The sequence below is a fragment of the Callospermophilus lateralis genome, chromosome 5, assembly GCF_048772815.1.
Source record: "Callospermophilus lateralis isolate mCalLat2 chromosome 5, mCalLat2.hap1, whole genome shotgun sequence".
Lineage (NCBI taxonomy): Eukaryota > Metazoa > Chordata > Mammalia > Rodentia > Sciuridae > Callospermophilus > Callospermophilus lateralis.
In genome coordinates, this window is record NC_135309.1 from 145852992 (window position 1) to 145880174 (window position 27183).

Below are 27183 nucleotides of genomic sequence, written 5' to 3' on the forward strand. Positions count from 1 at the left end.
CCCAGTTGCTTTATGAGTGAATGCAGGTTCCATGAGTCCTTTGAAGATAGGAGCAGAAGTATGTCTTCCAGGAGTCACAGTCTGTGTGTTACAGAGAGGACTACTATCAGCCTGGCGGTAGTCCTGATAATTGACTTGATAATGGCTTAAAAAAACTATTCAACAATTACTAAGGAGTGAGCCAGACTTTACAAATACCACCACCTTAACCATGAGGCCAAACTGGGAATGATTTTGATTGACATACAAGTTTTGGGAGAATCTGAGCTATCTCATTGTCTTAGGCTGCTGCCCTGTATACATAGGTACTGGCATGGGCTATATGTACTCTACATTCCTGAGATGTAGTGTGGAAATCAGATTTTCACAAATAGAACCCCATTTAAATACACGAAGAAAGTAACAATTTTGTCTTTTTAATGAGACTGGCAGACTTTCCACAAACAGTCATATGGAAAAGATTTTACTATATCATAGAGTCTTTTGTCTTGTCTCCTCAACTCAGCCCTTGTGGCAGAAAATCAGCTATAGACATTGCACAAATGTGTTGCACCATCTTGGTATGTTATTCACAAACACAGACATTAGGCCAAATTTGGTGTTGGGCCAAAAACAGGTGTTAGGCCATAATTCACCAACATTTGCATTAAATTAATAATTATTGAATGCTTAGTATAAGGGGCAAGATATGGATAAGTACTAGGGATACACAGAGAACAAAACAGAAAATCATATTCTTGGGAAACCTAGAGGTTGGCTTTCAAAATAAAACCACAACAAATTATAAAGTGCAGAATCATTCTTTAAATCAAAACTCACCTCAAATAATCGATTAATTAGATTTGTGGGTTTAGATTTTTGGATTGTGATTCTTTTATCTGAGGATCACTTAGGTCTAGATCTCTTGAGTGTAGCTGTGAAACCTACCACCTTATTCTAAACTAAGCACAGTGAGCCTGGGCCTGCAAGGAATCCAGAGAGGTGCAGTTACTTGAAATGCCCTCCCTCTCTTTCTCTGTTTCCTCTGTCTCTGCTATCAGCAGCTCTACTTTTACTCAGACTTCCTGTTCCTAGCATTGGACTTCTTTTATGCTGTGTTTATACTTCCCCCTGTCTGTGGTTAAGTAAGTATAGAGCTGTGGACCTCTTCAACCTCTTTCTCTCTCATTCATTTGTACACACAGCCTCACGCTTCAGCTCTCTCCTCTCCTGTCTCTCAGAATGACAATTCTAAGTACAGCTCTTGGTACGGTTTTCTATTTACTTCAAGCCGTTTCTGGAGAAAGTGGCTATGCACAGAATGGTGAGTCATTTCTTACTTTTCTTTTTTTTTTTTTTTTTTTTTTTTTTTAAGGATTTCTCATTATCTCTAGAGAATGCTTCAGGTTACTCAGTTCCCTGACAAACCTGAACTGGGCACTGGGTTGGTATGGAGCTCAAGAACTTGTTGTATGCTCTAGCCACCAGTGTGGGGATGATACTGTGGATGGCATATAAGGCTTCAGAATTGTTAAGAAGGAATGTGTTGAATCTCAAAACATATATCTTAAATGTTGATTGATGCGATGCCTCTCTTCCTAGAACACTGCTGTAGGTATTACAAGAAGGCTTGTTAAAATATCTCTTAGATGATTTTAATTTGTCAGGATATTGAGCTGAATTTGTTTGGTTTTATTTTTTAAGAGTTTCCCAAAGCATAAACTTTCCTGAAATATAATATACAGAGACAATAGCTTTGTCTGCATTGACCAGTGCTTATCAACAATACCTCAGTGTCTAGAACGTAGTAGTCAACCAAAAACGTGGGAACATTTCCTCGAAATACTTTGGCTTGACAGATTCATTTAGATTCTTAGTGAATAACATACAGATCTGAGTGTGTTGGCTCATTGAAATACACATAATTGCCTCCATGTTCAATAATTTAATCATATGGAATAATTTTCTTTGGAATGCCAAAAGTGCTCAACACCTACAAACAGATTCTGGCTTCTTAATAAATACATTGTAATGACAACAAAACTATAGATGAAATTGTCTAGCAATATCAGGGAACACCCAGGAACTTGGGCCACCAATTTTTTTTCCCAATTAAATTCTTTCACTTTAAGACTTAAAAAGTATGTTCTGTAAGGAAAAGTATTTTAAAAAAGACAATATCAACATATCAACCTAATGACTCAGATGTTTCTGGTCATGTTTCCTTAGTCATGCTTCCTTGGTTTAGCTATTTTGAGTCAATTTACTTAGTAATTGCCAAGGATGGAAAACCCTTGCATTTTCTCATTAAGGGAATAGTCACAGGGGTGACATTTTCACAGCATGACCAGTTATGAGGGATGATCATTAGCCTACACAGGATGTTCCCTTGAGTTTGCACAAGGTCCAAGGAACACTGTGGAAACATGAAGAATTTATAGGAAGACTTTGATGCAGTATATTCCACTATTACATCTATATCTATGAAATTAGAAATGATTGTGGTCTAAAGTACAAGCCTTAAATCTCTTCTTGGCTGCCATCCATTTTCACAAAGAAATAAAAACTCTAACTTAAAGCTGAATTTTCACTTCAACTTCTTAATTTCAGATTTTTTTTTAGATCTGTAACCATCCAACTACATGATCATATCAAAATATTTGCCATTTTGAAATGTAAAGAATTCACAAAATAATTAGCTGTTCTTTCTTGAAAGACAAGTTAGTTTTCTGACAACCTCAAGGGTGATCAAGATACAAAAGGATACTTTTAAAAGTCCAAACCATTTAAATTGTTAATCAGCTACTTCCACTTAGTAGGAAGAAGTCTTCAAGTTTCACTACCTTGCCAATAATACATAGTCCAAAAAAGTTAACTTTTAATGCTTAGAAAATTTTAATATATATCCTTAGATACTTAAATATTTAAGTATTAATAATATTAATATTTGAGCATTAAAAGAACATTAGATTAATTCCTTCTATTAAGTTCTGTGTAATTTCAAAACCATAATGATAACACCACTACATGTTTTTTTCAAAAGAATTTTCCAAAAGTTTTATATATATTTTCAGAATCAGAATTCCAATTATTGTTATCCAAAAATATGGCACTGGCACAATTAACTCTTAATGAGTGATTACAGAGTTCTGATACGTTCAGTGACTCCTACAACATAAGCCCACATATCAGTACAGGGAGGCTAAGGGAGATTGTGTGACCTGACAGAGACCACAGCTACACAGACTAGACAGAGTTAAAATCACATCTGTGCATCAATGACACCAAAAGTTTTAGCTTTTATGTATACTGCTTTAACCTAAGAATTTTAAAATTCCTATCAAGAACATTCTCTCTGCCAAATACCATGCAATTTTACAAGTCATTGAAGGAGATGTTTTGTTGTGATGGTGGTGGTGGTTACAAAGCAATCCCACCCAATTAAAGAGCCAATGAGTTCTGTCTTAAAACATAGTCACTTTAAGTGAAGGAAAAACTGTAATCTGTAAGCACAGTGATTTGTATATTGTGGGTTCATTATACGATACACCTACTTTGCCAGACTGGATGTGTGAGGTCAGTGGAAGTCCTCACTGGTGCCTATCACCTGCTAGTGAATGCTCTCTCTGGCTTATCTTGTATATTGAAAAATTAGGGACTAACCTGATCCCAGGATGTCTGAATCCAAACAGTGACATATGTTCTATTGTATAGAAATAGTGGAAGGACCAAAGAGAAAAGATCAAGACAGTGTGAAAACTGCCTATAAAAGTAGGTTCAAACCACCCAGAGCCATTTCATGTAGAAAGGGGCCAGCTCTCAGGGAAGGAGATGGACATCTGTGAAATTAGAAATGATCGTGGTCTGGACTGCAAGCCCTAAATGGTGAACCACATCACTGCTTAGCACTGTCAGCAGGAGGAGGACTATGGCCTGATGAAATGACTTAGGGCCCTTGCTGTTGTTAGAATTGTGAACTGGACAGACTCTGAGGATGGTCAGAAAGGTATATGCCTGGGGTGGTGAGCAGTACCCACAGCTCTTGTCTAGCTGGCTGTTGGTGACTGGTCTCTTGGCCTGAACAGACCTGATTGGTCCATTCATAGCCAGATGGTTAACTTTCCCCACAGAGCTACTGGGTTATTTAAGTAGAGAGGGTACAGTTTGATCAGCCCGTGACCTCTCACACTCTACCGAGGCTCGATTTTGGTAGACTCTGCACAGATTTTAAAGCCATAGAGGCATCAAATTTCTAGCACAATTAAAGTAAAATAACTGAGTCATACACTCACACTTGGCCACTCTGGGAATGGCTCTGATAACTCTGGATTTCCTCAGGTGTTAGCGCGAGTATATTTTGTGGTAGAGTTCTCTAGCCTCACTTTTCTATTAAATATTGTGAAATATGCATACAAAGTGTCTATTGAGTCCTAGGGTCCAAGAGCTAGCTTAGGACATCAGCTCTCTGTCAGATTGTGCTTTCCAAAAGGAGCTACAGAAAAAATCCTTTGGTTCCCAACTCTCTTCCAGAATTTTGCAAATATCTCCAAGAAACACTATGAATAAGAAAATAATCTGTAAGAAAAAAGGCAATAGGCATAGCAGTTACAGGATCTAATTTTCTAGTCACGTTTGCCTTGTTCAGTGGGTTAAGACAAATTGCCTTAAATTGTCTCACAGTGCAGATGCCAATACTAACTTTAGTTGGGATGCCTTTTGGTGCAAGAAAAAGAAATCCTTTAAAAGAGTGAACTTCTAACCATAAGATAGCCTTCATCTTTTCATTTGAAAAAAAAAACTTTGGGGAGGAAATAAAGGAAGATAGTAATAAAATCAAAGGTTAGATTAGGAAACACATGAATGGTGGTAGTATAGTACCTCTTTTTGACAACTTTTTCAATGTAACAAATATAAGATATACTAGTTAAAATAAAAGAAATAGTCTGTTCACTGCATCCTAGTTTTATGATACACTGATTCTATGATTGAAATATTTAGAAATATTTGGAAGTCATTAATTGGAAGGAATTTTTTTTTTCATAGAAAACTCGGCATATTGGATTTTTGTTTCTGTTTCAAAATTTTTATCTTGTTTTTGCCTTTGGAATTTCCTTCCTTAGAAAAATTTTTATCACTCCTTCATGTCTCCCACAAAAGTCTGTCATTTTATTAAGGTCATGCCAAATATTAAGAGGATGCATTTATTGGCCTCATTAACAGCTGCATAATTGTCCCTCCTCAGGAGATGTGGAAGATGCAGAGCCAGATGACAACTCACTCTTATTGTCATTCTCATGCTATAGTCAGTTGGAAGTGGATGGACCCCTGCACTCGCTAACCTGTGCTTTTGACAACCCAGACATCAACAGCACCAATTTGAACTTTGAAATATGGTGAGAAACCTGGTTTCTATAGTGCTTAGAAGAAAAGCCCTCTCTCTTTCCATGGGTTCTTTTCATTCCTTGAAAAACAAAGAATGTCTCACCATTTGCCATCAAATATTAAAGTCTAAGGAATTTCCAAAAGTCTCCTCAAATGCCTTCCTTTCCTGATAGAGTGAAGCAAAGCAGTGCTTACTGTTCATATGTCAGGTTCCAAAAAAACAGGAAACGATGCTATGGATTTTGCAGATTCCATATTCCACTAAACTCCACACCAGAACTTAAATCCTGCTTCCTCTAGAATATTGCCTTCAATAAAAATCTCTTTGCCCAATGTGAAGCAGTTTACTATCTTCAAGTTGCTTTCTGCAGTGAAATTGCCTGCTTCCTAATCCCAATACCAGTGCTTACTAACTTTTTGACCTGGAACAAGTTACAAAACTTATGTAAGCCTCAGTTTCCTCATCAAAAAAATTAAGGTAACCAATCTCATAGGAAGATGGGGGTGATTAAACAGTCTAAAACACATAAAGCCTTCAGAGTGATCACCCAGTTTGAGTGATGGATTAGAAATTAAATCATAATTCTGTGAATGTACACTTAAAATTTTCACCCTCTTGACACAGTTTGACTTCAGATGGTTTACTCAATGTAAATGTTGCCAAAATCCACAGGAATAACTTTGGTTTTTGGATTCAAAAGGCTTCAGTTCGAAAGTAGGACAGGAGCCCGGGGAACTTAATCTTCTTCTTCCCGCAAAAGTCATCTCCTAAGTTTGAGTGTTACTATCTCTGTGACTTGAAAAGAAAACAAAACAAAACAAACAAACAAAAAAAAAAAACCTCTAATGTGAAATTCTGACTTGTGGCTGTCTCCAAATTCATATCACATGACCTAATTTTTAGCTTCCTAGTAAGGAAAGTAATTCAAGATTCATCAGTAGTAATGGAGAGTTTTTAAATGTATAGACTCAACTGACCAAATTACATTATTATATTGTGTACATATATAAATTTGTAATGACAAACTACACTATTATGCATTATTATGTTGCATTAATTAAAAAATACTTTTGTTTAAAAAAAACAACCCAGCATTAAAAAAAAATACATACTTGAGGCAATCTCTTACCATGTATACAGTCAAGATAAACTCTGAAATTTATCTTACTTTAATTTATGGGTACTTCCTGAATCTATTTAAGAAGTCATTGGATAAATATGGTCACAGACTTAGAAAACCTTGCAGTATTCTCAGTCTGCTCTTATTAGTTCACTGCTAAAATACTCTACAGAGAGAGTAAGAACCTACAAAGCCCAGAATCTGTGCCACAACTAGACTATGCTAAAACAGCCAAACTGTTTATTCAAATGATATGCTCATTTTTATGGGCAAAACTCTACCACAGAGGTTTAACTTTCAGTGCTCCAACCAGTTACTTGGTGGACTGCTGTGAACACCTTTATTTCTCTTAACCACTCCAGGCTGACCATCCTATCCACTTTCACTCAGTGTCTGAACACTTCCTTGCCCACTTAAGCAAACCTGCCCACTGCCCTCAATAAGTCTCTTGATTTTGCCTGTCCACAGCCTGCATTTGGCTTTTCCAGTTGAACTCAGGTATTGAGGCTGGGAAGGGATTATCTTAAGACATGAATGGGAAATAGTAAATAATACAAACTCCTAAGTAAATAAAGTAGTGCTAAGAGAGCAGCCAATTTTTTAACAAGTATCTACACCTGAAGCTATAGATTAGTGCACCTCTAAAGTTAAGTTCAGGCATTGAGAATCAGGTAAACAGAGTGGTGTATTACCAGTTAAGCTAAGTTTATTTTCCACAATAAAACTATTTTTGCAGCATTTTTCAGTTAATATAATTTATTAAAAATAAATTGGTATTTACTGACAATGGTACATGCTGATGTTCTTATACCTGTGGAATTGTTGGCAGATGCCAGGTGCCATCTTTCAGAAGGCAATGGGTCTACCACCTGCCCTGGGTGTGGCCACTACTTTCCTAGACTGAGAAACTGATTGACTTACTTTTCAGTGATCTGATCTCAGGCATGGGCTTGGATTAACCAAGCTCACAGTGCCTCAGTACCAGCATGAAAATTGACTAGTTCACATTGACAGACGCAACTCTCATAAAGATCTAAAGATTCATACAGGGCTCAGAACCTACAGGAGTTGGTATTGGGGTAGAAGTTAAAGGACTAAGAGGCCCTGTGGGTGGTAAATCAATATATATCTACTTTTACTGGCATGAAGAAGCAGGTAGATCCTGGAAAGGTTTTTAGTCACTCTAGCCTGATCTCTGTGACTGAGTGGGAAAGCAGAGGCTCTAGATAGTGGTGCCTAGGACAGAATCCCAACAGCAACACTGAACTAGCTGTGTGACAGGAGTCACTTGGGCTCTCTCATGAAAATTTTCTTGCCTGGGGATAGGGACTGAGTGTCTGCCACATGGCAGGTGTCTGTAAGTGGTGCTTAATTCTTTGAGTGTGGTTCTATTTTTAGTAAAGGTATGATTAAAAGGTTGTTCACATAGAAATAGACATAGAATTTATTGATTTAGGACTAGTGGTATTTATTTATGTCTCCTTGCAATTCTTTTTTTTTTTTTTTTTTTTTTTTTTTTTTTTTTTTTTGTCAGTGGGGGATTTAACCTCAGTCCTGAAGTAGGAGTCCTTCTCTCACTGACTTTACCAGACCAAACTCCATAATAGTTTTTCTTTGGACCCCCACACTTTCCTGTGTGCATAATTTTCACAGTCTGCCCTCCGAAAGTGATTTTACTTTTCTTTATTTCCAGATTCTCAGCGCACAATAATCACTCCAAAACACTGCCTACAAATACCACTTCAAATATATCACTGTTTGTTCTCATCAATTACTGTCACAGTGTCAGGCTACACCCTGATCATCTAAAGTTTAACTATTGATATCTGTCAAGGATTGTTAATTTAGACATCTGCAAAATAAGTTATACTAACTCTGAAAATTGCTTAATGTTTTTGAGCTAGATTCTGTCTTTTGGGGACCTGTGAGGAATGAAAGCAACAGGTTTTTGTTTGGGTTTGGTTTTAATTTGCTTTTTTCAATATTTGCATGCAAATATCTGTTAGTATCAACAGAAGAAATGCATCACCTGTACTGAACTATGCAATTTTAAAGGAGTTTTAGAATTATGGTGGTGAGGTGAAAAAAATCAGATCACATGATCTCCAGAAGTCTCTCCCTGCTTTCAGAACAAGAAAATTTTTGCTAGTGGATTAGGGTTGATGTTCCCTTGGAAGGCCCTAGAACATCAATTTCACCAGTCTATAGGGCTACTTTGGTATTTGTTATATTCTTTCTTCCTCCAACCCTACCCCAAATACCCTAGAATAGTTCTGTTCAACAGAAATATAATGCACTGTGGAAATCTGTGAGCCACATCAGTAATTTAACATTTTTGTAGCCACATTTACAAAAAGTAAAAGGAAATAGGTAAAATATTAATTTTAACAATATGTTCTATTGAGCTCAGTATATTTGAAATGCTGTGGTTTCAACATTTATTCAATATGAACAAATATTAGTGAGATATTCTACATTCTCTTTTAAACTCAATATTCAAAATCTGGTATATAGTTTATACTCAGATCTCATTGTAATTTGAACTAACCACACTTCAAGTGTTGAAGAGCCACATATGGGGCAGTGGTTATTGTGCTGAATTAGAACATAGTTCAGTCCTGAAGTAGGAGTCCTTCTCTCATTTACTTTACCAGATTAGACTCTATAATCATTTTTCTTTGGACCCTCACTCTTTCCTGTGTGCATAATTTTCACAGTCAGATCACTCTAGATCATAACTCAAGCAACACGTCAAGTAAATTGCTTTAACAATCAAGTAAATTGTTTTAAGTCTGGACATGGTGGTGTATGCCTGTAATGTGAGAGACACAGGAGATTGAAGCAGGAGGATCACAAGTTCAAGACCAGCCTCAGCAACTTAGTGAGACTCTAGGCAATTTAGGAAGACCCTGTCTTAAATTAGAAAATGAAAGGGCTGGGGATTAACTCAGTAGTATATTTCCTGGGGCTCAATCCCCAGTACCTCCCAAAAAATTTTGCCAAGTAAATTGTTTCTATTGAGTTAGACTGGACTGCATTGAGGAGGACTACTCACAGAGAAACTATTTTCTTCAATCACCTGAATTGAAGGTCAACATCACTAAACACACTGCCTCTTCTAATCTGCTGGGTTTATTTTACCTCTCAGCAGGACTTTCCTTCCAAAGTAAAACTGAAAACAAAATAGAACAAATATGGATGATTCAGAGCACATCATTCAAACTTACTAAAAAAATCTGTGGTAATCAGAACAATGTGCTACTGACACAAAGACAGATAAATTGATCAAGAGGAAGAACAGAGAGTTTAAAATAGAATCCTATGCTCAAGTATAAGGTCCTTCTCTCATTACTTTACCAGTAAGGCCCTGGGTTTGATTCTCAGCATGATATATAAATAAATTAATAAATAAATAAATAACCCATTAGGTCCTGGGTTTAACTCTCAGCATGACAAATAAGTAAATAAATATCCATTGGCAACTAAAAAAAGAAATTTTCAAAATTGCCTTAGACACTTTTATGTTGTCTGTGTAAATTGTTTCCACAATTTGCCTACTTTAAACATCTCTATGGGGCAACTTCCAGCTTCAGGAGTTCAGACCCACTAAAAGTTTGCTCAGCCTCACAAGACAGTCATATGGTTGTCCTTTGTTGCCCATTGCCCATGGATCTTATTCTCTTAAAAGTGGCAGTGAGCTAAGAATACCATTTTGGATTCTTCCTAAATTCTTAAAATTCCAGAAACCTGCTACAGATTTAGGATCTTGAAGTATATAAGTTGATTTTTGGTACACATATCTATTGTGAAATAATCACCACTATTAAGCTAATTAATATATCTATAATGTCTCATTGTTACCATTCTTTCTTTTGTCTGTATATTCTGGGTATAATTCTTTTGTCAGATATATGAATTGCAACTGTTTTCTGCTAGCTTGAAGCTTGTTGTTTCATTTTTTTTTTTTTTTCTTTCTTGTGTGTGTGGTTACTGGCAATTGAACCCAGGAATTCTTTATCACTTAACTACATCCTCAGACCTTTTCTTTCTTTCTTTCTTTCCTTTTATTTTTTTTTATTTTTTTTATTTTTTTTGAGACAAGATCTCACTCTGTTACCAGGCTGACCTGAACCATGTGACCCACCTGTCAGCCTCCTATGTCACTATGATTACAGGTGTTCCCCACCCCACCCTTATTATTTTCAATTGTGTGTTTTAGTAAGCAAAAGCTCTTTATTTTGATGAAGTTTATAATATCTTTCTCTTTTCTGTTTAATGCTTTTTCTGTCCTCACTACTCCCAAAATTGGAAAGTTATTTTCTTTGGTTTTCTTCTAAATATTTCTCAGTTTTAGCCTTCACCTGTAGATGTATCATTTTTATATAATTGTGTAGAAGTAAGGTTCATATTTTCCATAAATTTACTTGGTTATTTCAGGGCAATTTTCTGAAAAGATTTTCCCTTCTCCCACTAAATTTGTTGGGTTTCTGTATTTAAGATCAGTAAACCTTATACTTGAGTGTAGGATTCTATTTTAAACTCTCTGTTCTTTCTATTGATCAATTTATCTGCCTTTGTATCAGTAATACATTTTTCTGATTACCACAGATTTTTTTAGTAAGTTTGAATGAAGTGCTCTGAATCATCCATATTTGTTCTATTTTGTTTTCAGTTTTACTTTGGCTATTCTAGATTCTGGTGTTTCCACATAAGTTTTAGAATCATCTTATTAATATTTTAAATTTCTTTCTAAGATTTGAATTACTACCATATAAACCAATTTAGGGAAAATTCTATTTTATCAGTTTTGAATTTACTAACCCATCAGCATACCTCTCCATTTATTATGTTTCCTGTAATATTTCTCAGTCATGTTTTGTATTCCCATGCAAAACCTTGAACAACTTTTATAACTTTTTTCCTAAGTATTTTATGTTTTCATTGCTATTATAAATGGAACTGTTACCTTGAACTTCATTTTCCAATATTTCATTCTAACCTACAGAAATAGAATCAATTTTTGTCTAATGACCTTGATGAATTTATTAGTTCCTATAGGTATATTGGAGGTAGTTTATAGTTTTAAATGTGAACAAATATGCTTTTTGCAAATTAAAGAAGTTTTTTTTTTCTTTTTAATCAGGATTCTTTTTGTTTAGTTCTCTAGTCTTATGAACCGGCTCAAACCCAGTTCATAAGTTCTACTATTAAATAGAAATGTAGAAAGGGCCAGTCATGGTGGAACATGCCTGTAATCCCTGTGGCTAGGGCGGCTGTGGCAGGAGGATTGAGAGTTCAAAGCCAGCCTCAGCAAAAGTGAGGAACTAAACAACTCAATGAGACCCTGTTTCTAAATAAATTACAAAATAGGGCTGGGGATGTGGCTCAGTGGTAGAGTGCCCCTGAGTCCAAAGTTCTATTCCCAGTACCAAACCCCCACCCCACCCCCCGAAAAAAAAAAGGAAAAAAGAAAAAAAGAAAGAAAGAAAGAGTGAGTTTCCTTATCTCTGGTCCTGATATAAGGAAAATAATTAATGTTCACAATTTCTCCATGCTATGAACTATAGATTTTGTTTTTGTAAATGCCCTTTGAACTTTAGTTTTTTTTAGGAAGTGACCTTCGAACTATAGTTTTTGGGTTTTTTTTGGGTTTTTTTGTTTGTTTTTTTTTTTTTTTAGTAAATGCCCTTACAATTGAGGAAGTGACCTTCAATTCCTTGGTGGCTAAGAGTTTTGTTATGAATGGATGTATAATTTTTTCAAATATATTTTCTTCATCTGTTGAAGATGAACAGACTATTTATGTCTTTTGCTCTGTTAATACGGCAAGCTATACTATTGATTCTCTGTGAATATTGAACCTATTTTGGTTTCCTGGGACTCACCCTTACTTGGCCATAATTTGTTAACATCAATATGTTAATATTTTCTTGAGGAATTTTGCATACATTTTTAAGGTATATTTCTCTATAGATTTCTTTTTTGTTTAATATTTTTGACAGGTTTTGATACCATGGTTAAGCTATCTTTATAAAATAAGTTGATTTTTAAAAATTGCCTTAAACAGGACTGGGGTTGTAGCTCAGTGGTAGAGCATTTAGCATGTGTGAGGCCCTGGGTTTGATTCTCAGCATGATATACCTATAAACTGAAGCTGAAACATACCTATAAATAAATTACCTATAAACAAATTAATTAAATAAAGGTCCGTTGGCAACTAAAAAAAAGGAAATTTTTAAAATTGCCTTAGACAATTTTCTGTTGTCTGTTGTAAATTGTTTCTACAATTTGCTTACTTTTAACAGACAAGAAGAACAACTCTATTTCCTGGAAAAATATTTGAAACGCTGGCACTATTTCTTTCTCATATACTTGATCTACCTACAAACAAAGCATAGGCGTTTTTTTAGTAGGGAAGTTTATTGGTAATGAGCATAATTTATTTTAAAAACTAGAACTATTCAGATTAGTTTATATGTGGGTCAGTTTTACGCTTGTATCTATAAGAATTTTTACTATACCAAAGTTATTACAGGTATTGACATAAATTTTAAAATTTCTTTTTTATAATTCACAGCCTATTGTGATTGCTCCTGTTCATTCCAGATATTGGTCATTTATATCTTTGTTTTTTTTTTTTTTTTTTTGTTCTTGATCTGTTTTGTTTAGGGCTTTATCAACAAAATTACCTACAAAAGTCACTTCAGTTAACCATTAAGTGTATGTGGTTTTACGTATATAACTCTTGAGACTGTTGTAGAATTTCCTTTAACTTCCCCTGTGTTCGCTCACTTGGTCAATGTTTCTCAGCCATTACTTCCATTATTTCTGGAGGACATCAAAAAAAAAAAAAAAAGTATTTTCATTCCTGTCTCAACAAAGTGTGTGTCTTTCAAAAAATATAGGAATTTTCTTTACCTTCCTTGAGCCTGATTGAAGTATTTCAGGTACATCCTCATCTAATGTCTAAGTAAATCATTGAGAATAAGGGCTGCAGGAAATCCACCTCATTTTAGTTCATTCTTTTTCTCTCTTGAGTGTGCACTCACCCACCCACATTCCTATGGACAGGGAAGCTGAAACATACCTATAATATTATTCTCTTTGATACACAATTCCTAGCTAAATTAAAACAGATTGCCTTTTTGTTTCCACAGTGATTCCCTTCTGGGGGTAAGTTGCCTCAATTTGAATAAACTACAAGACAAATACTTTGTCAAGACAAAAAATTTTTTACTTATCGGAAACAGCAGTATATGTGTGAAGCTTGGAGGAAAGAATTTAACTTGCCAAGAAGTGAATATAGTCAAAATAGGTAAGCAGCTGTATAAGGGAATATGGTTGTCCTTAGTGGGATACCTGTAGAAACTGGTTTGATCCTCCTGTGTGTTTAAAGTAGGGCAATTGTGGAGACAATTTATAATAGACAATATCAAATTCTTTAAGGCAATTTTTTAAATAAATGAAAAATTTGACACTTATACAAATTACTTCTATTTGAGAATTCGGTGGATCTTCAAGCTGAGCCATGAAAGGGTGTTTAATTCCCAAAGACTGAGGGAAGAGTAAATCAATATGTTGCATCTAGGGCCTGGGGATGTGGCTCAAGTGGTAGCGCGCTCAACTGGCATGCGTGCGGCCCGGGTTCGATCCTCAGCACCACATACAAACAAAGATGTTGTGCCCGCCGAAAACTAAAAAATAAATATTAAAAAATTCTCTCTCACTCCTTCTCTCTCTCTGTCTCTCACTCACTCTTAAAAAAAAAAAAAATATGTTGCATCTAACTGTAGCTGAACCTCCTGTTTTTCATCCACATATGTCCTTCCCTTCTTCATCTTGTTTTCTCCTGACTTCCTTCTCTTATTATCCCTATATTCATTTCATATTCTTAGTGTGTTTTGTTAATTATACATGTATTTTTAAAAGTAAATATATATTCAATATTAGTATAGTTCGCCAATGGAAGGGAATAAATAAGGAGATAGATAAATAGATGGATGGATTGATAGATAGATAGAGGATTGGATGATAGGAGACAGATTAATTTTAAGAAGTTGGCGTATGTGATTGTGGAAGATGGTAAGTTTGAAAATCTGAAGGCTAAACCAGAAGACTGTGAAATCATATAAAGGGCAGATGTTACAGAATTGAGTAAAAATTCTGCAGGGCATAAAACTCAAGCAGATTTTCTTCAATATTGTTTTCTTGAAAAAAATTTGCTCCTTTTTCAAGAAACTTCCTTGTTTGTTCTTAAGGCCTTCTACTGATTGAATGATCCCTATCACATTATGGAAGGTAATCTGCATCACTCAAATCAGGTCTTTTAAAAGACAGTTTTACTTGGTATTTGATCACCTAGTCAAAGTGATGTGAGAAATATCACAACTTCATAAAAGACTTAATGAGGAGGGAAGCAAGGCAAATCTGATTTGACATAGAATATATATATATATATATATATATATATATATATATATATATATATTACATTTTGCTAAAAATGAATGATTTGAGTAAAGTTGCAATTTGAATTGGTGCAGTGGAAAATTAACTGATATATAAATATATGTATATATGTGTATATATTTATATATATATAAATGTGTGTATATATATACACACACACATCTATATTGGCTAAAAAACATATGTATGGGTAAAAATGTTTAAAATTATTGAAGAGAAAGAGAATTTAAATGCTATAGTTCTTTATTTCCCTCTTCTCAGACACCTTTCACCAGCAAAAGGCAAATCAGTGGTAAGAAAGCAGTGCTCCTTAGAGATAAGAAAGAGTGACAAGCCTAGCTCAGATTTGTTTCAGTCAGGTGGAAAATAAACACTAAAAGCAGATGTCCATGTGTGAGCAATTATCTTGGGGGTGGGAGTAAATACAGTGAAAAGGAAACATTAGTAGATGGTTGTGCTGTTGTCCAGACAGTAACACTGGCCACACCAGTGTGAGCACTCTCTAAGGTGAGGATACCAACAGGACATCTCTGAGTTAGGCATAAACCAGCTGGGTTTTGGTCATTTGGAGACCAGACTCAAATGGATGGATATTCACTTGGTGCAATGCACAATGGCGCCATATTTAAAGGCTCACCATTTACATTCCAAATGTGAATTACCATCTTTGAGAGTGGATAGAGAAGACAGAGATTCTTGGTCTTCTGACACAGGGCTCAACACCAGGGGAGAGCTCATTCTTATACAAAGCCATGTCAGCACCCAAGTCCCTGCATGCACATAAAGGCTCACAGCACACCCACATTCAGATCCAAATCTCATGTGCTCAATGCCAAAGAGTGCCACATTCAGCACAGCCCCAACAGCAGACTGCACACCTGACAATTCTCATCTGAGGAGGAATGGGAAGTATGGTGGGTACACAGCTGATGACACAGGGTCCTGAGAAAGGAAAGATGTGTCTTTCTTGGGGCTTTGGAAAGTGCTCCTGGGCAAGCAGGAGGGAAAATCCTGCAGACTTACTTCTTCTCCTAGTTCCTATGTGACATTTCAGTTTAACTGAATTTAAACTGAATGCTCCTAATTATGCCCCAGAGCCAAAGCACCTCTGTAACCACCAGCTGCCTCTCTTACATCCTTTCCTTTAGGTGTCCCACACTGAATAAGTGACAGCATTCTGCCTCCCACTGTGCTTGGCAGCATAGATTGACATGTTCAGGTTGTACAAGAATATCTTAATTTTTTAGATGTTGCTTCAGGAATGAACACCTTTTCCTCCTTTGGCTATAGATCCATTTTGGCTAAAGATAAAGCTGTCTGGAGAGCTCTGGACAAGGCAGAGTGAGATCACACAATGAGAAACAAAGCTGAAGGAAGAGTGAGCCTAGGAAGCAGACAGAACTGGACTTACATCTTATTCAACCACTCAAAGGGGGCAGAACTTAATTAGTCTCCCTGATGTTCAGTTTCCCCATAAGTACAGGGGTGCTAAGCAGCTAATGTTTGAAGACAGCATAGGCAAGTCCCTCAGCACCTAGTAGCTGTGCAATCAATATTCCTCTGTTCTTCCCTGAGCTGCTCCAGTATTGTTCAGAGTCCTTGGGGGACAGTGACCAGCAGGGCCTTAGTCTCAGAAGCATTTGCTGAGAATGTGAATGAAGGCAGGTGTAAGAGGGTCACAGGGATCCTCTGTGGGGCTGTTTCTCTGCACACACTTTCTTTCCTCCTGACCCTTTCTAGGTCATCTTTGCTTTACACAGTATAGATGAGGATTAAATATAAAGTACCCCTTATACAAAGTCCCCAGGGTAAAGAAGAAGCCATTTGTTTTTCAGTACCTCTAAGGCAATGTCACCCCAGTACCACAAGTTAGTAGAATATCTGGGCAAACTCCACCACAAGTGTTTACTTGATTGGGCAGGAGCCTGGCTTATCAAGACTGGCTCAGAGAGCTCCAAAGGAGTCTACACTCCCTCTCAATAACAAGAGGATCAGGTCATTCATGCAGGAGTAGTAGCCCCATCCTCAGAAAGCTGAATTCCCTGAAATTTTCACTTGAAAAACAGCATCTGACTCTGATAAAGGAGAAACCAAGTCACAGCAGTCTCACATCAAAGATGAGGAGGAGGTCCAATGCTGATGCTTTCCTGGGAAACCAATACCTTTCTCTGGACCTGTTCTACCTGAAATCATCCCTATCTGCCTCCAGCAGCTAAACTTACACTGAATAAGTGACAGCATTCTGTCTCCCACTGTGTGAGGCAGGCAGGCCAAAGGAAGAGGCCCAAGAGGAGCTCAGAGTTAATGCAGCTGAGGTTGACAAAGAAGAGCTTCTGAGGCCACTCTGAAGTTACAAGCAAGGCCCAGCATGCAGATACCTCACTCTGTGTAGCCAAGATGAGGTGCAAGGTCCCAGCCATCTCCTAGTCTTACTGGAAGAATTAAAACTCAGAGCCTTGAGACTTCTTGCTTGAGGATATTTAGTAATACCTTCTCTGATATTCCAAAGGTAAAGAAAATACATTTTGTTATGAAATTTGCACTAGATGTAACAGATAAGACCCTAAACATATGATATTTGACCCCCTAAGTCTATTGCTTACTCACATCGAAGGCAAAATTAGATTCCTAACTTGTGAAGAGTGTTCCTTTAAGCAATAATTAGGGCTTCCCACATCCTGTAGTTACATCATTGAACATACACATGCAAATGAAGGAAGAGGAGTGCACTCAGGAATCACACAGGGGAGGGTGAGAGAGTTTTTGTACCAGGGTTGGAGTTGGTGCAGTCACTTTCACTCATCATTCAGGTCACACCCTGCTACAAGGGTAGCTGGGAGACAGATTCTGGACTTGAGCCCAGGAAAAAGAAGTGATGGCTTTAATTTGTTAACTGCTTACTGAGCCACATATGGTCAGAATGATTTTCAGTGTAGGTGGATATTTCATAGGATCATGGCTGGATGTGATGGTGCACACTTGAAAAACAGCATCTGAGGAGGCTAAGGCAGGATGATGGAAGTTCAAGGCCAGTCTCAGCAGCATAAAGAGGCCCTAAGCAACTTAGTGAGACTCTGTCTCAAAATAAAAAATAAAAAGTGCTGGGGATGTGGCTCCATGGTATAGTTCTCCTGGGATCAATCCCTGGTTTTATATACATACATTATATATATATATAAAATCCTTTTTTCCTTGATGAGTATACTAGACATACTTCATTTCTTTTGTCCCTTCCCAGTTAAACCAGAAGCTCCTTTTGACATAAAAGTCACCTATCGTGAGGAAGCCAATGACTTTGTGGTGACTTTTCATACATCACACTTGAAGAAGAAGTATGTAAAACAATTAATGCATGACATAGCCTACTGCCAGGAAAAAGATAAAAAGGATTGGATGGTATGTAGATCAATCATGCTTCATAGTAAAAACTTCTAAATGTTATATAAGTTATTGTCGCAGAAGTACATTTGCTCTAGGAAGTCTTAATAATTTTGTTTTCAGAATATACCCTTTACTAAAAGAAGCTCCCAATATTGTGCCAGCTTCGGGCCCCATATGCATGTATCTTTCCCAGCCTGTCCTTCTCTTGCTCTAATTCCCCCCGCCTTACTCTATTTTTTGTCTTTATAACGTTTCTAACTCAGTTAGATAGCCACATAAATGGAGATCAAAGGATCCTCACAATGCAAAGCCCTCAAAAAGTGTCATGCCTAGTACCACACTCTTAGGCAAAACACTCTTTGAATAGTTAGCAAGAAGATGTGGCCACAATTTGATTTGAGCATTTTGGGGAGCATGAAGAGGTAAGGAGAAGAAGGGCAGATTCATCTCTGTTTTCTTTTTATTTTCAAGTCTGAGGTCTTAGTCATTGAACTTGATATTTATTCTTTATTATCTGGATGGTTTTTTAGTCTCTTTCTTCCTGGTTTTCTGAGGTTGGACTATCTGGCTATATTGTAAGGAAGTGGAAGAAATGTAGAAGATTCCAGGTATCAGGTTCATCTTTAACCACTACCTAAGGCTGCCTTCTGTTTCTGGGGACTGAAAGAATGCCTACTTACTGCCACTGCCCTCCTTGCTCAGGCCAGGACCACCCTTGTTTGTTTGAAGTATGCAAATAACATTGCACAAACATACTCCCTGCCCCAAACACTGGCTCCCTTCTTTTATTCACCCCATACACACATGGAGAGAGATTGAATGACATTAATCCTACTGTTTTCTATTATTCATCTAAAAATTGCACAAATGGAAAACAAATATTGTGGAGAAAGGAAAAATTTGAATAATGCTTCCAAGACTATCAGTTTGCTGTCTGGGGAAAAAAATAAATCAGAAGTCTACCCTCCATCATACACTTATCTATGTAAACACACAATAATAAAAATTATAAGGCAATTTAAAAATTAGGATTATATTGCCACATCTACAGCTGATGGATCACTAAAATCTATATAAAGAGCTCTTATAAATCATTAAGAGACAAATATCACCATAGAACAATGAATAAAAAATTTGAAAAAATTGCATATATAAGAAATATGTAAATTTAGTAAATATACAAAAACTAATCCAACATATGTAAATGTAAATAACAATGCAATATGATTTTCAATCAAGTTTTTCTTTTCCTTTATTTTTCCTTGCTTAAGGATAATACACAGTGTTTGGGGAGACAATTGCCTCTGTTTTGCTATTCAAGATGTAAAATCATCTTTCTGGAAGGAAATTATCTTGCTCACTAAACTATGCTGTCCGCTCCCCTTGCCACATGAAAGGAGAAAGAAAGAAAAAGAAGATACTGAATTGTGAGGAGGAACTGGGAGCCTGGGAAAGACCTACCTCTTCCCAAGCTTGGAGATATTAGCACCTGTATAAAGACCTATTCCATCACTGTTCTCTTTGGCCGCTCATGCATCATTTATGAGCTCACAGTCTCTGTCCCTAATTCTGCTGCTGAGCCCTCTATGTATTTAAGCTCCTTAGTCTGCAAATATGAGAGAACTTCAAGAGGGTGCTTTGTGACTCAAGGAGTTGAACTTGAAGTGATTTGAAAGATCTAGGCAACACTTCATTTTCCATCCTAAAAATATATTGGCACATTTTTCTCCTTAGCATGTGAATTTATCCAACACAAAGCTGACCCTCCTGCAGAGAAAACTGCAACCTGATGCAATGTATGAGGTTAAAGTCCGATCCATCCCGTATAGTGAATATTATGAAGGCATCTGGAGTGAATGGAGTCCAAGTTCCCACTTCAGAACTCCAGCAGTCAACCATGCAGGTGAGGATGGCTATAGGAAGTCCTTGTCCCCTACAATGCTTTGTGTGTCGAAGTGTGGGAGAGAAAGTGAGATGGAGTTGCTGCAGATAACACCTTAGGACTCCCCCTGGAGGGTATCCTTTCCCTTTTTTGCCCCTTCTATGAAGAATAAGGGAACAAGGGAACTGTGTCTTTAGTAGCTCAAAACTGAGACAGCATGTGTTGATGCTACTGCCTCAGATGTTTGTGAGAGCTCCTGATATTTCTCAACAAAATCCCTACTTACCACCTCCCATTTATCACTTTTGGCTAGGATTTCAATGGCTGGTCTCTCCAAGATCCCTCTAGGAAAAACTTTCTCTAAGGCAGGTAGGCAGGACAGTTAAGCTGTCTCACTTCTCCTTTTAAGAATGTCCTTGGGATATAGGTGATAATAATGACCAGAAGAGCCAGAGAACATGACTCAGGAAGGTGGTTGAAGCACCAACATAGACCTTCCATTTAGGAGGTTGGGGGAGGTATTCTCCTAAACCAGCCCTCATCCTCACTCTGGAACTTGTTGCACCTGCAGGGTGAACATTCATCTCATCACTCTCTGCTTTGTCTTCTTCCTCTTGATGGTGGGCATCAGGCAAAGAGTGGTGGTACCTTTGATGCTCAATCACTTTTATATTTCAAGTGGCTCATGTTCTTGCCCTGGTCATCCAAGTCTGTGCCACATAAACCTGGCACATCAATTTATTTACTAAAGAACCAATTACCAAAAAATAATAAATAATCCTGCACTACTAAATAAACTCAAACCATCCTGAAAGTCTATCCCAATGCATGCTTACTGAATACTAACCCTTATTTATCCTTGTGTTACAGGGGAAATGAATCCTGTTTTACTGATTATCAGCATTGTGAGTTTTATCTCAGTGGCTCTGTTGGTCATCTTAGCCTGTGTATTATGGGAGAAAAGGTAACTTTCTTTAACTAATCAAGAGGGTGATTATGTGGGATCCTAAACAATCAGAGCTTGAGTGCCACCTATTATTGAGAAAAGAGGCAGAGGGGAAGCAGAAACTTCAGAAATCATAACACCCAGTATCCTCTCCCATTTATAGGTGATAGTAAATTTCCACGGTTGATTTCCTAAAAGGCAAAAATACATAAATAATCATAAGGTAAACTCTCTTCCCAAAATAAGAATTCTTTAACCAGTGTTTCCCAACCTTTTCCTCCAAGGTCTCCTAAGGAGCATTGAAGCCATCAACCCTGGCAATGCAGAATATTTGTGGCCCTTACTTTCCACACACAAATTCATGAGATTTTTATATTCTGCCTTATGAAAGAGCCATGGTATGCGGGCTGGGGTTATGGCTCAGTGGTAGAGCGCTTGCCTAGCATGTGGGAGGCACTGGGTTCAATCCCCAGCACCACATAAAAACAAAAATAAATAAATAAATTAAAATATTGTGTCCATCTACAACTAAAAAAAAATATTTTAAAAAAAGAAAGAGCCATGGTTGTTTCATCATAAAAATGATTTTTTTAAATATGCTTGAGTTCTTACTTAATGTTCTAGGAAGACATTTTCAATTTAGGAGCACATATCCTGGCATTACAAATATTCTGATTTGAAAAGCTTTACTTTAAAGCAATTTCCCAAAGTAACTGAGAATATATCCCCACTTCCACAAAATTTAGGGAAAAGAAATTACTGCTAGTAAAGAAATGGAATAAGATGGCAACATCTATATTGGGAATAAATGATCAGGTCAAATTTCATTCCTATAACTACATTGAAACTGCTACCTCATTGTTAGCCTCATGATTCCTCCCTTCTAGGGCTCTTTTCCAGAGGTCTTTCATGGTCATGTCCTGTTCACAGAGTTTAATACTCTGTCCATGGTACTCAATAAGTACAGCATAATTATAAAACTACTTTTCTGATTCCTGGCTCAGAATAAATAGAAAGGCCTATTGTGTCTTCTCCCTCTGCCATTCATTTCATATATCAGTGTCCTCTGATTGCAGGATTAAGCCTATTGTATGGCCCACTCTCCCTGATCATAAGAAGACTCTGGAACAACTGTGTAAGAAACCAAAAAAGGTAAGTGCTTTTGGTGCTCAAAGAAGCATTCTGCTGGTGCTTCTTTGGTCAAGAATGATTTTCTAGGGAAAATAATATCTGAAACTCTACTTTTGGTCTTTAACACATCCCAGAGGTTTCCTTCGAAGATCCTAGGTGTATCTCCCAGGAGGTAGAAAACCAAAATGAACTACATGTCTTGAATTTGTAAGGTTCTCAAGCTAGGGGGCACCACAAGTGGTCACTTCAATTCCTGAAGTGTCCCAGCATCTCGAGAATCAAAGGTTCAACCGAAGAACATTTGGCAAACTCTTCAAAAAGTCCTTTAGACATTGATTTCTCTGAACCAATCAATCATTGGGTGGCACATCGCTCTGTGCCATTCTAATGCCTCTCTCTTTTTCTGTGCAGAATTTGAATGTGAGTTTCAATCCTGAAAACTTTTTGGATTGTCAGATTCATGAAGTGGATGGAATTCAATCTAGAGATGAAGTGGAAGGCTTTCTGCAGAATACTCTTCCTCCACAGGAGTCTGAGCAGCAGGGCCTTAGTGGGGATGTGCATGGTCCCAACCAGCCCTCCAGGATTGCAGCCATTACCCCAGAAACTTTCAGAGGAGATTCATCCCTCAGATGCCTGGCTGGGAATGTCGGTGCATGTGCCACCCCATTACTCCCCTCCTCCAGTTCCCCAGACTGTAGGGAGGGTGGCAAGAATGAGCCTCCTGTATACCAGGGCTTGCTTCTTAGCCCTGGAACTACAAACAGCACCCTGCCTCCACCGTTTCCTCTCCAATCAGAAATTTTGACATTGAACCCCATTGCTCAGGCGCAGCACATCCTCACTTCCCTAGGACCAAATCAAGAAGAAGCTTATGTCACCATGTCCAGTTTTTACCGAAACCAATGAAGAGTAAAAACTCCAAGTCTGTCCCATTACACCTAAAAATGGTTTCTGAGAGGGGGAGTCAAGAATTTCTACTCCTCCTTATAGCACAAAGAGAACAAAGTTAATTTAACTCCACTACATCATCCACAGAATTTTGAGACATCACTTTGACCAGATGATTCATAACATTCAACATGAGGCGACAACATTCTTCTTCTAACATGTTGATTTGGTCATTAGGTTTTCGATGACCCAATGAATTAACTATTTAAGGGGAAAAAACAGGAAAGAAAAAAATAAGAATGAAGGAAAGGATGGAGAAGGGAAGGAGGCATGAAGGAAAGAAGGGAAAGATATTATATTATTGTTGATTATTATGCTACTATATATCCAATGCTGCACTAGGTGCCCTGCACATCTTGTCTCACTTCATCCTCACAATAATCCTGAGGTGGGTACAATTACTTTTTTTTATTATTCTCTTTTTTTATAAATGGTAAAATTGAGAATGAAGGGTTTAAGTAATTTGTCTAAGTTGCCCACTTGGTCAGGGGAGGGAGCCAAGGTCTGATGCAATCCTCCTGAGCCACAATCCTTTCTCTTAACTAGGGATTACCCTGTTCTTGAATGCGAACCTCACTAATAACTGGGGGATTATATGATTTATTATCCAACGTGGGTCACTTTTGAAAGGGAAAGGGGAAATTATTAAATAATCACTCCAGAACAATAAGCATAAACTGGGACCATCCAGACAAACTTAGACCCATGATCACCTTCATGTAAATGGCCCTGAGGAAGACAGTGGGGAACAGCTGTGAACTATCATGGCTGTCATTCCTGTCAAAACAAAGGGAAGAAGGCAAGAAAAAAAAACTGCCACGCCCATTGGATTTTGTTTTTCTGAAAATGAGCTCAGGAAGGAATAGACTTGAAACCCAGAATTTCTATTGTTCTCTGTCAAGACATGAGCCTCTTTCTGCCCCACCCACCTCCAACTATCCAGGATGGCACAAGAACCTATTGCTGGCCCTGGGCAGTAGGACATTCTACCAGTGATTGGGGAACGGCCCCCTTCTCTGTGTAGACCCTGCCCAGATTGTGCCCAGTTCTTCAGTTCTGGATGTCGCCAAGACGAGGCCCCCCTGCTGAGGATGGAGAAGAACAGAATGTGAACATTTGACATCCGTTCCATTTCCTTTCTTGGTCTGGATAAATTTCTCACAACCAGCTCAAACAAGTCAAGGAAGCTGAACAATGTCAGCAAACCCCTCTCCCACATGCCCCTGACCCTGTCTATGGAATCACACAAGGCAGAGGTGGCCCAGGGAAGTGAAGGACATGGGTTCAGGGTTTTGTTTAGGGTTTATAGTTGTTTGTGTTTTGAATTTTCTTTTTTGTTCTGTTTGTATTTTGTTTAGGAAAACTAAGAGTTTTTTGTTGTTGTTGTTGTTGTTGTTTTTAATTTTTGTGTTTGTTCCATGCTGTCTGTGAAGGGGGTTTTAAGTTGTGGACTATTGGCTCTCTGACTATTGGCCTGCTAATAATCAAACCATTTTATTCTTCTGATAACTGTTTTTCCCTTCTTTCCTCCACATTAGTAGGAATGACTACAGTATCATAAATATCAGACCATTTAGTTTTGTGTAGTGTTTCTGTGATTTTTAAAAATACTTCTATAATCATTCACTTTCATCTCCTTGACAAGCATTTGTAGAAGGCCTGCTATGTACTAACCAGAGTGTTAGGAACAGGAGCTCTGAGGACACATAAGAATGGGTCCCTGCCTCCTAGGATGCAAAATTTAACAAAGATTACAGCTTGTAAGCAAATGCTTATTTGCAAAATTCTAGAACAGAGGCAGGTTGGAAGCACTCTGTTGAAGACAGGGAAAATGCTACCAAAATGACATAAATTTGCCTAGAGGAAAAGTAGAATCTGCCTGGTACATAAATAGCAAAAGACGTTTCCAACAGGTGGGCAGGTGATATGTACATTTTGTAAACACAGAAGCTGAGCCTCAAAGAGGAGGTCACACAAAATCTTATGCCAACCTTGATCTCTAATATCCACAAAGGTTCTTTGAAGGATTTATTAGTATCTTTGGCTTATGAGAAAATTGGGACACAAGACAGAGAGGACTGGTAAATCTCTCAAACTTGCATGATGAGCTAGAACTAGGAATCATAATCTTGTATCCCTGATGTAAATAGACAGTCTTTTTCAGAAAGGAAAAGATGACTGTAGAAAATCATCAATGTCCTTCTCCAGCTTTAAAACCCTCAGTTTCCAAGTTGTTTGGTATTTTGTTATAACTTGCATTTAGTGTGCCTCTCTGTAATTGAAGGTATTGAAAAATCCACGTATGATATAATCACAACTGCTGCTAATGATTGATTATATATTCAGGACTATATAATGCTAGATGGCTGATTGGTTTTCCCTGATGCCCTCTTACATGTCATTAAGAAAGAAAAGCAGGTCAGAGACAATGTATAAATCAGAAAGTCAACTGCCAGTTCCATATAGCATAAAAGGAAAAGACAATTGGGAAATAGTCAACTGATTTGATCAAGCACAGATCCAGGATGCCCTGGATTGTTCAATCTATTTTCTAGCTTTTGTTTCTCTCTGTTCAGTATAGTTTCCATGGGAATTGGCTTCAGAAAAATCCAAGTATGGGCTATTCCAGATGTGTTTTGTGTACTTGTGTTTTCTTATCTCTTCTGAAAGTGCTGCAAGACTGGGAACTAGTCAAGAAAATAGTGAGAATATATAATGGGGAGCCTGGAAATGATACCCATGAGATGGCATTTTTATCAGCTTAGTGGTGTTTCTTTAGGGTTATTAAAAATATCCATTATTCACTACAGCAAAGGTCTCTGATTAGACAGTTTATTTTCACAGGCATTACTAACATTTTGTAGAACTGCTACGTCTGTAAATGTAAGATGATGTAAGATGTGTGTTACCATCTCATATTTAATTAAATGCTATGGAACTCTTCCTGACTGTACTGTGTTTTGTGAAGACTGTAGATAGAGGAATACCCAGAATGGACCACAGGTCTCAAAGACACTGGAAACATCCTGTCATTTACTGTCATTTTACAGGTTTGGATTTCCAGAAAAATATTTTTTACATCAATTAATTGTCAACTCACAATTGATAGCAATTTGTTGAGGACTCACACTGGACTGTTCTACAAACTGCTGGATCCTGAGGTTAGAGAGATGAAATGGGACACAATAACATTTACATGCAAATTTACAATTACATCTGACATTTTTATATGTAAATGCAATTGTGTCCCACTTCATCTCTCACAATTACAGGGAACAAAAGATACATAGGACTGGTTACAATGTCATACCACTGCTTTAACACAAAATATCTGTCAGAATTCTTAGCTTTCAGCAATAGAAACCAATCTGGGCTAATTTTGAGGGGGAAAAAAAAAGAAGTTATTTTTAAGGGTTATTAGAGAGCTTATGAAATATCTAAAAGTCAGTCTTGGGAGCCACACAGACACCCTGCATCTCTGACACTGGAACCTCCAGAAACTGAAAAGAGCTACTTCTGCTGCTGCCGCCCCACCTCTGAGTGTCGCAGCATCCAGCAGTTTTACACCACTGTGTGGGGGTGAAGGCAGAGCTGGGGCCTGTGTGGACCTCAACAAAGCCTCACCCCTGTGCTGGGCCCTAGCAATGGGAGCAGAGAAGAGAGCCACTGGCATTTGTAACTTCTACAGGAGGAGGCAGGCACTTCTTTGGAGATGAACATTCCCTAAATTACAAAGGAGGTTGTGCTGCTGGGTGAGGGGGTGGGGGAGGACACAAACAGGTGAAGGATGCTTTAGGGAAGAAGTGCCAAGAAGGTACAACACCGGAGAGGTCACACCCGACATCATGTTGTAGGAGAAGCCAGATGCCAGGCAGCCTGCGGTGCAAGGATAAGCTGGAGTGAGCAGGGGGGTCTTTCCTGACAGAGGTTCAGCCTCATGG

At 37.7% G+C, this 27183-nt stretch overlaps 1 protein-coding gene across 2 annotated transcripts; it reads left to right on the forward strand.

The window, feature by feature from the left end:
- Positions 1–1185: 1185 nt before the first annotated feature.
- On the forward strand, positions 1186–24308 carry Il7r (interleukin 7 receptor). 2 transcript variants are annotated; one of them, XM_076856191.2, is made up of 8 exons: positions 1186–1303; positions 5222–5372; positions 13640–13797; positions 18190–18347; positions 20067–20235; positions 21085–21178; positions 22237–22312; positions 22703–24308. In XM_076856191.2, the coding sequence occupies exons 1-8, from the start codon at positions 1222–1224 to the stop codon at positions 23198–23200; spliced, it is 1386 nt and encodes a 461-aa protein (XP_076712306.2). In that variant the 5' UTR covers positions 1186–1221; the 3' UTR covers positions 23201–24308. The 2 variants fall into 2 exon arrangements, with proteins under 2 accessions (XP_076712306.2, XP_076712307.1); XM_076856192.1 differs by lacking the exons at positions 21085–21178; positions 22703–24308 and having other exon boundaries at positions 22237–22316.
- Positions 24309–27183: the final 2875 nt, after the last annotated feature.

Bases quoted from the DNA above. Each gene is read 5' to 3' on its own strand.
- Il7r (XM_076856191.2), top strand. From the start codon at position 1,222: ATGACAATTCTAAGTACAGCTCTTGGTACGGTTTTCTATTTACTTCAA. The intron at 5,373-13,639 runs GTGAGAAACCTG...TTGTTTCCACAG, and splicing joins AATTTGAACTTTGAAATATG to TGATTCCCTTCTGGGGGTAA. The intron at 22,313-22,702 runs GTAAGTGCTTTT...TTTTCTGTGCAG, and splicing joins TGTGTAAGAAACCAAAAAAG to AATTTGAATGTGAGTTTCAA.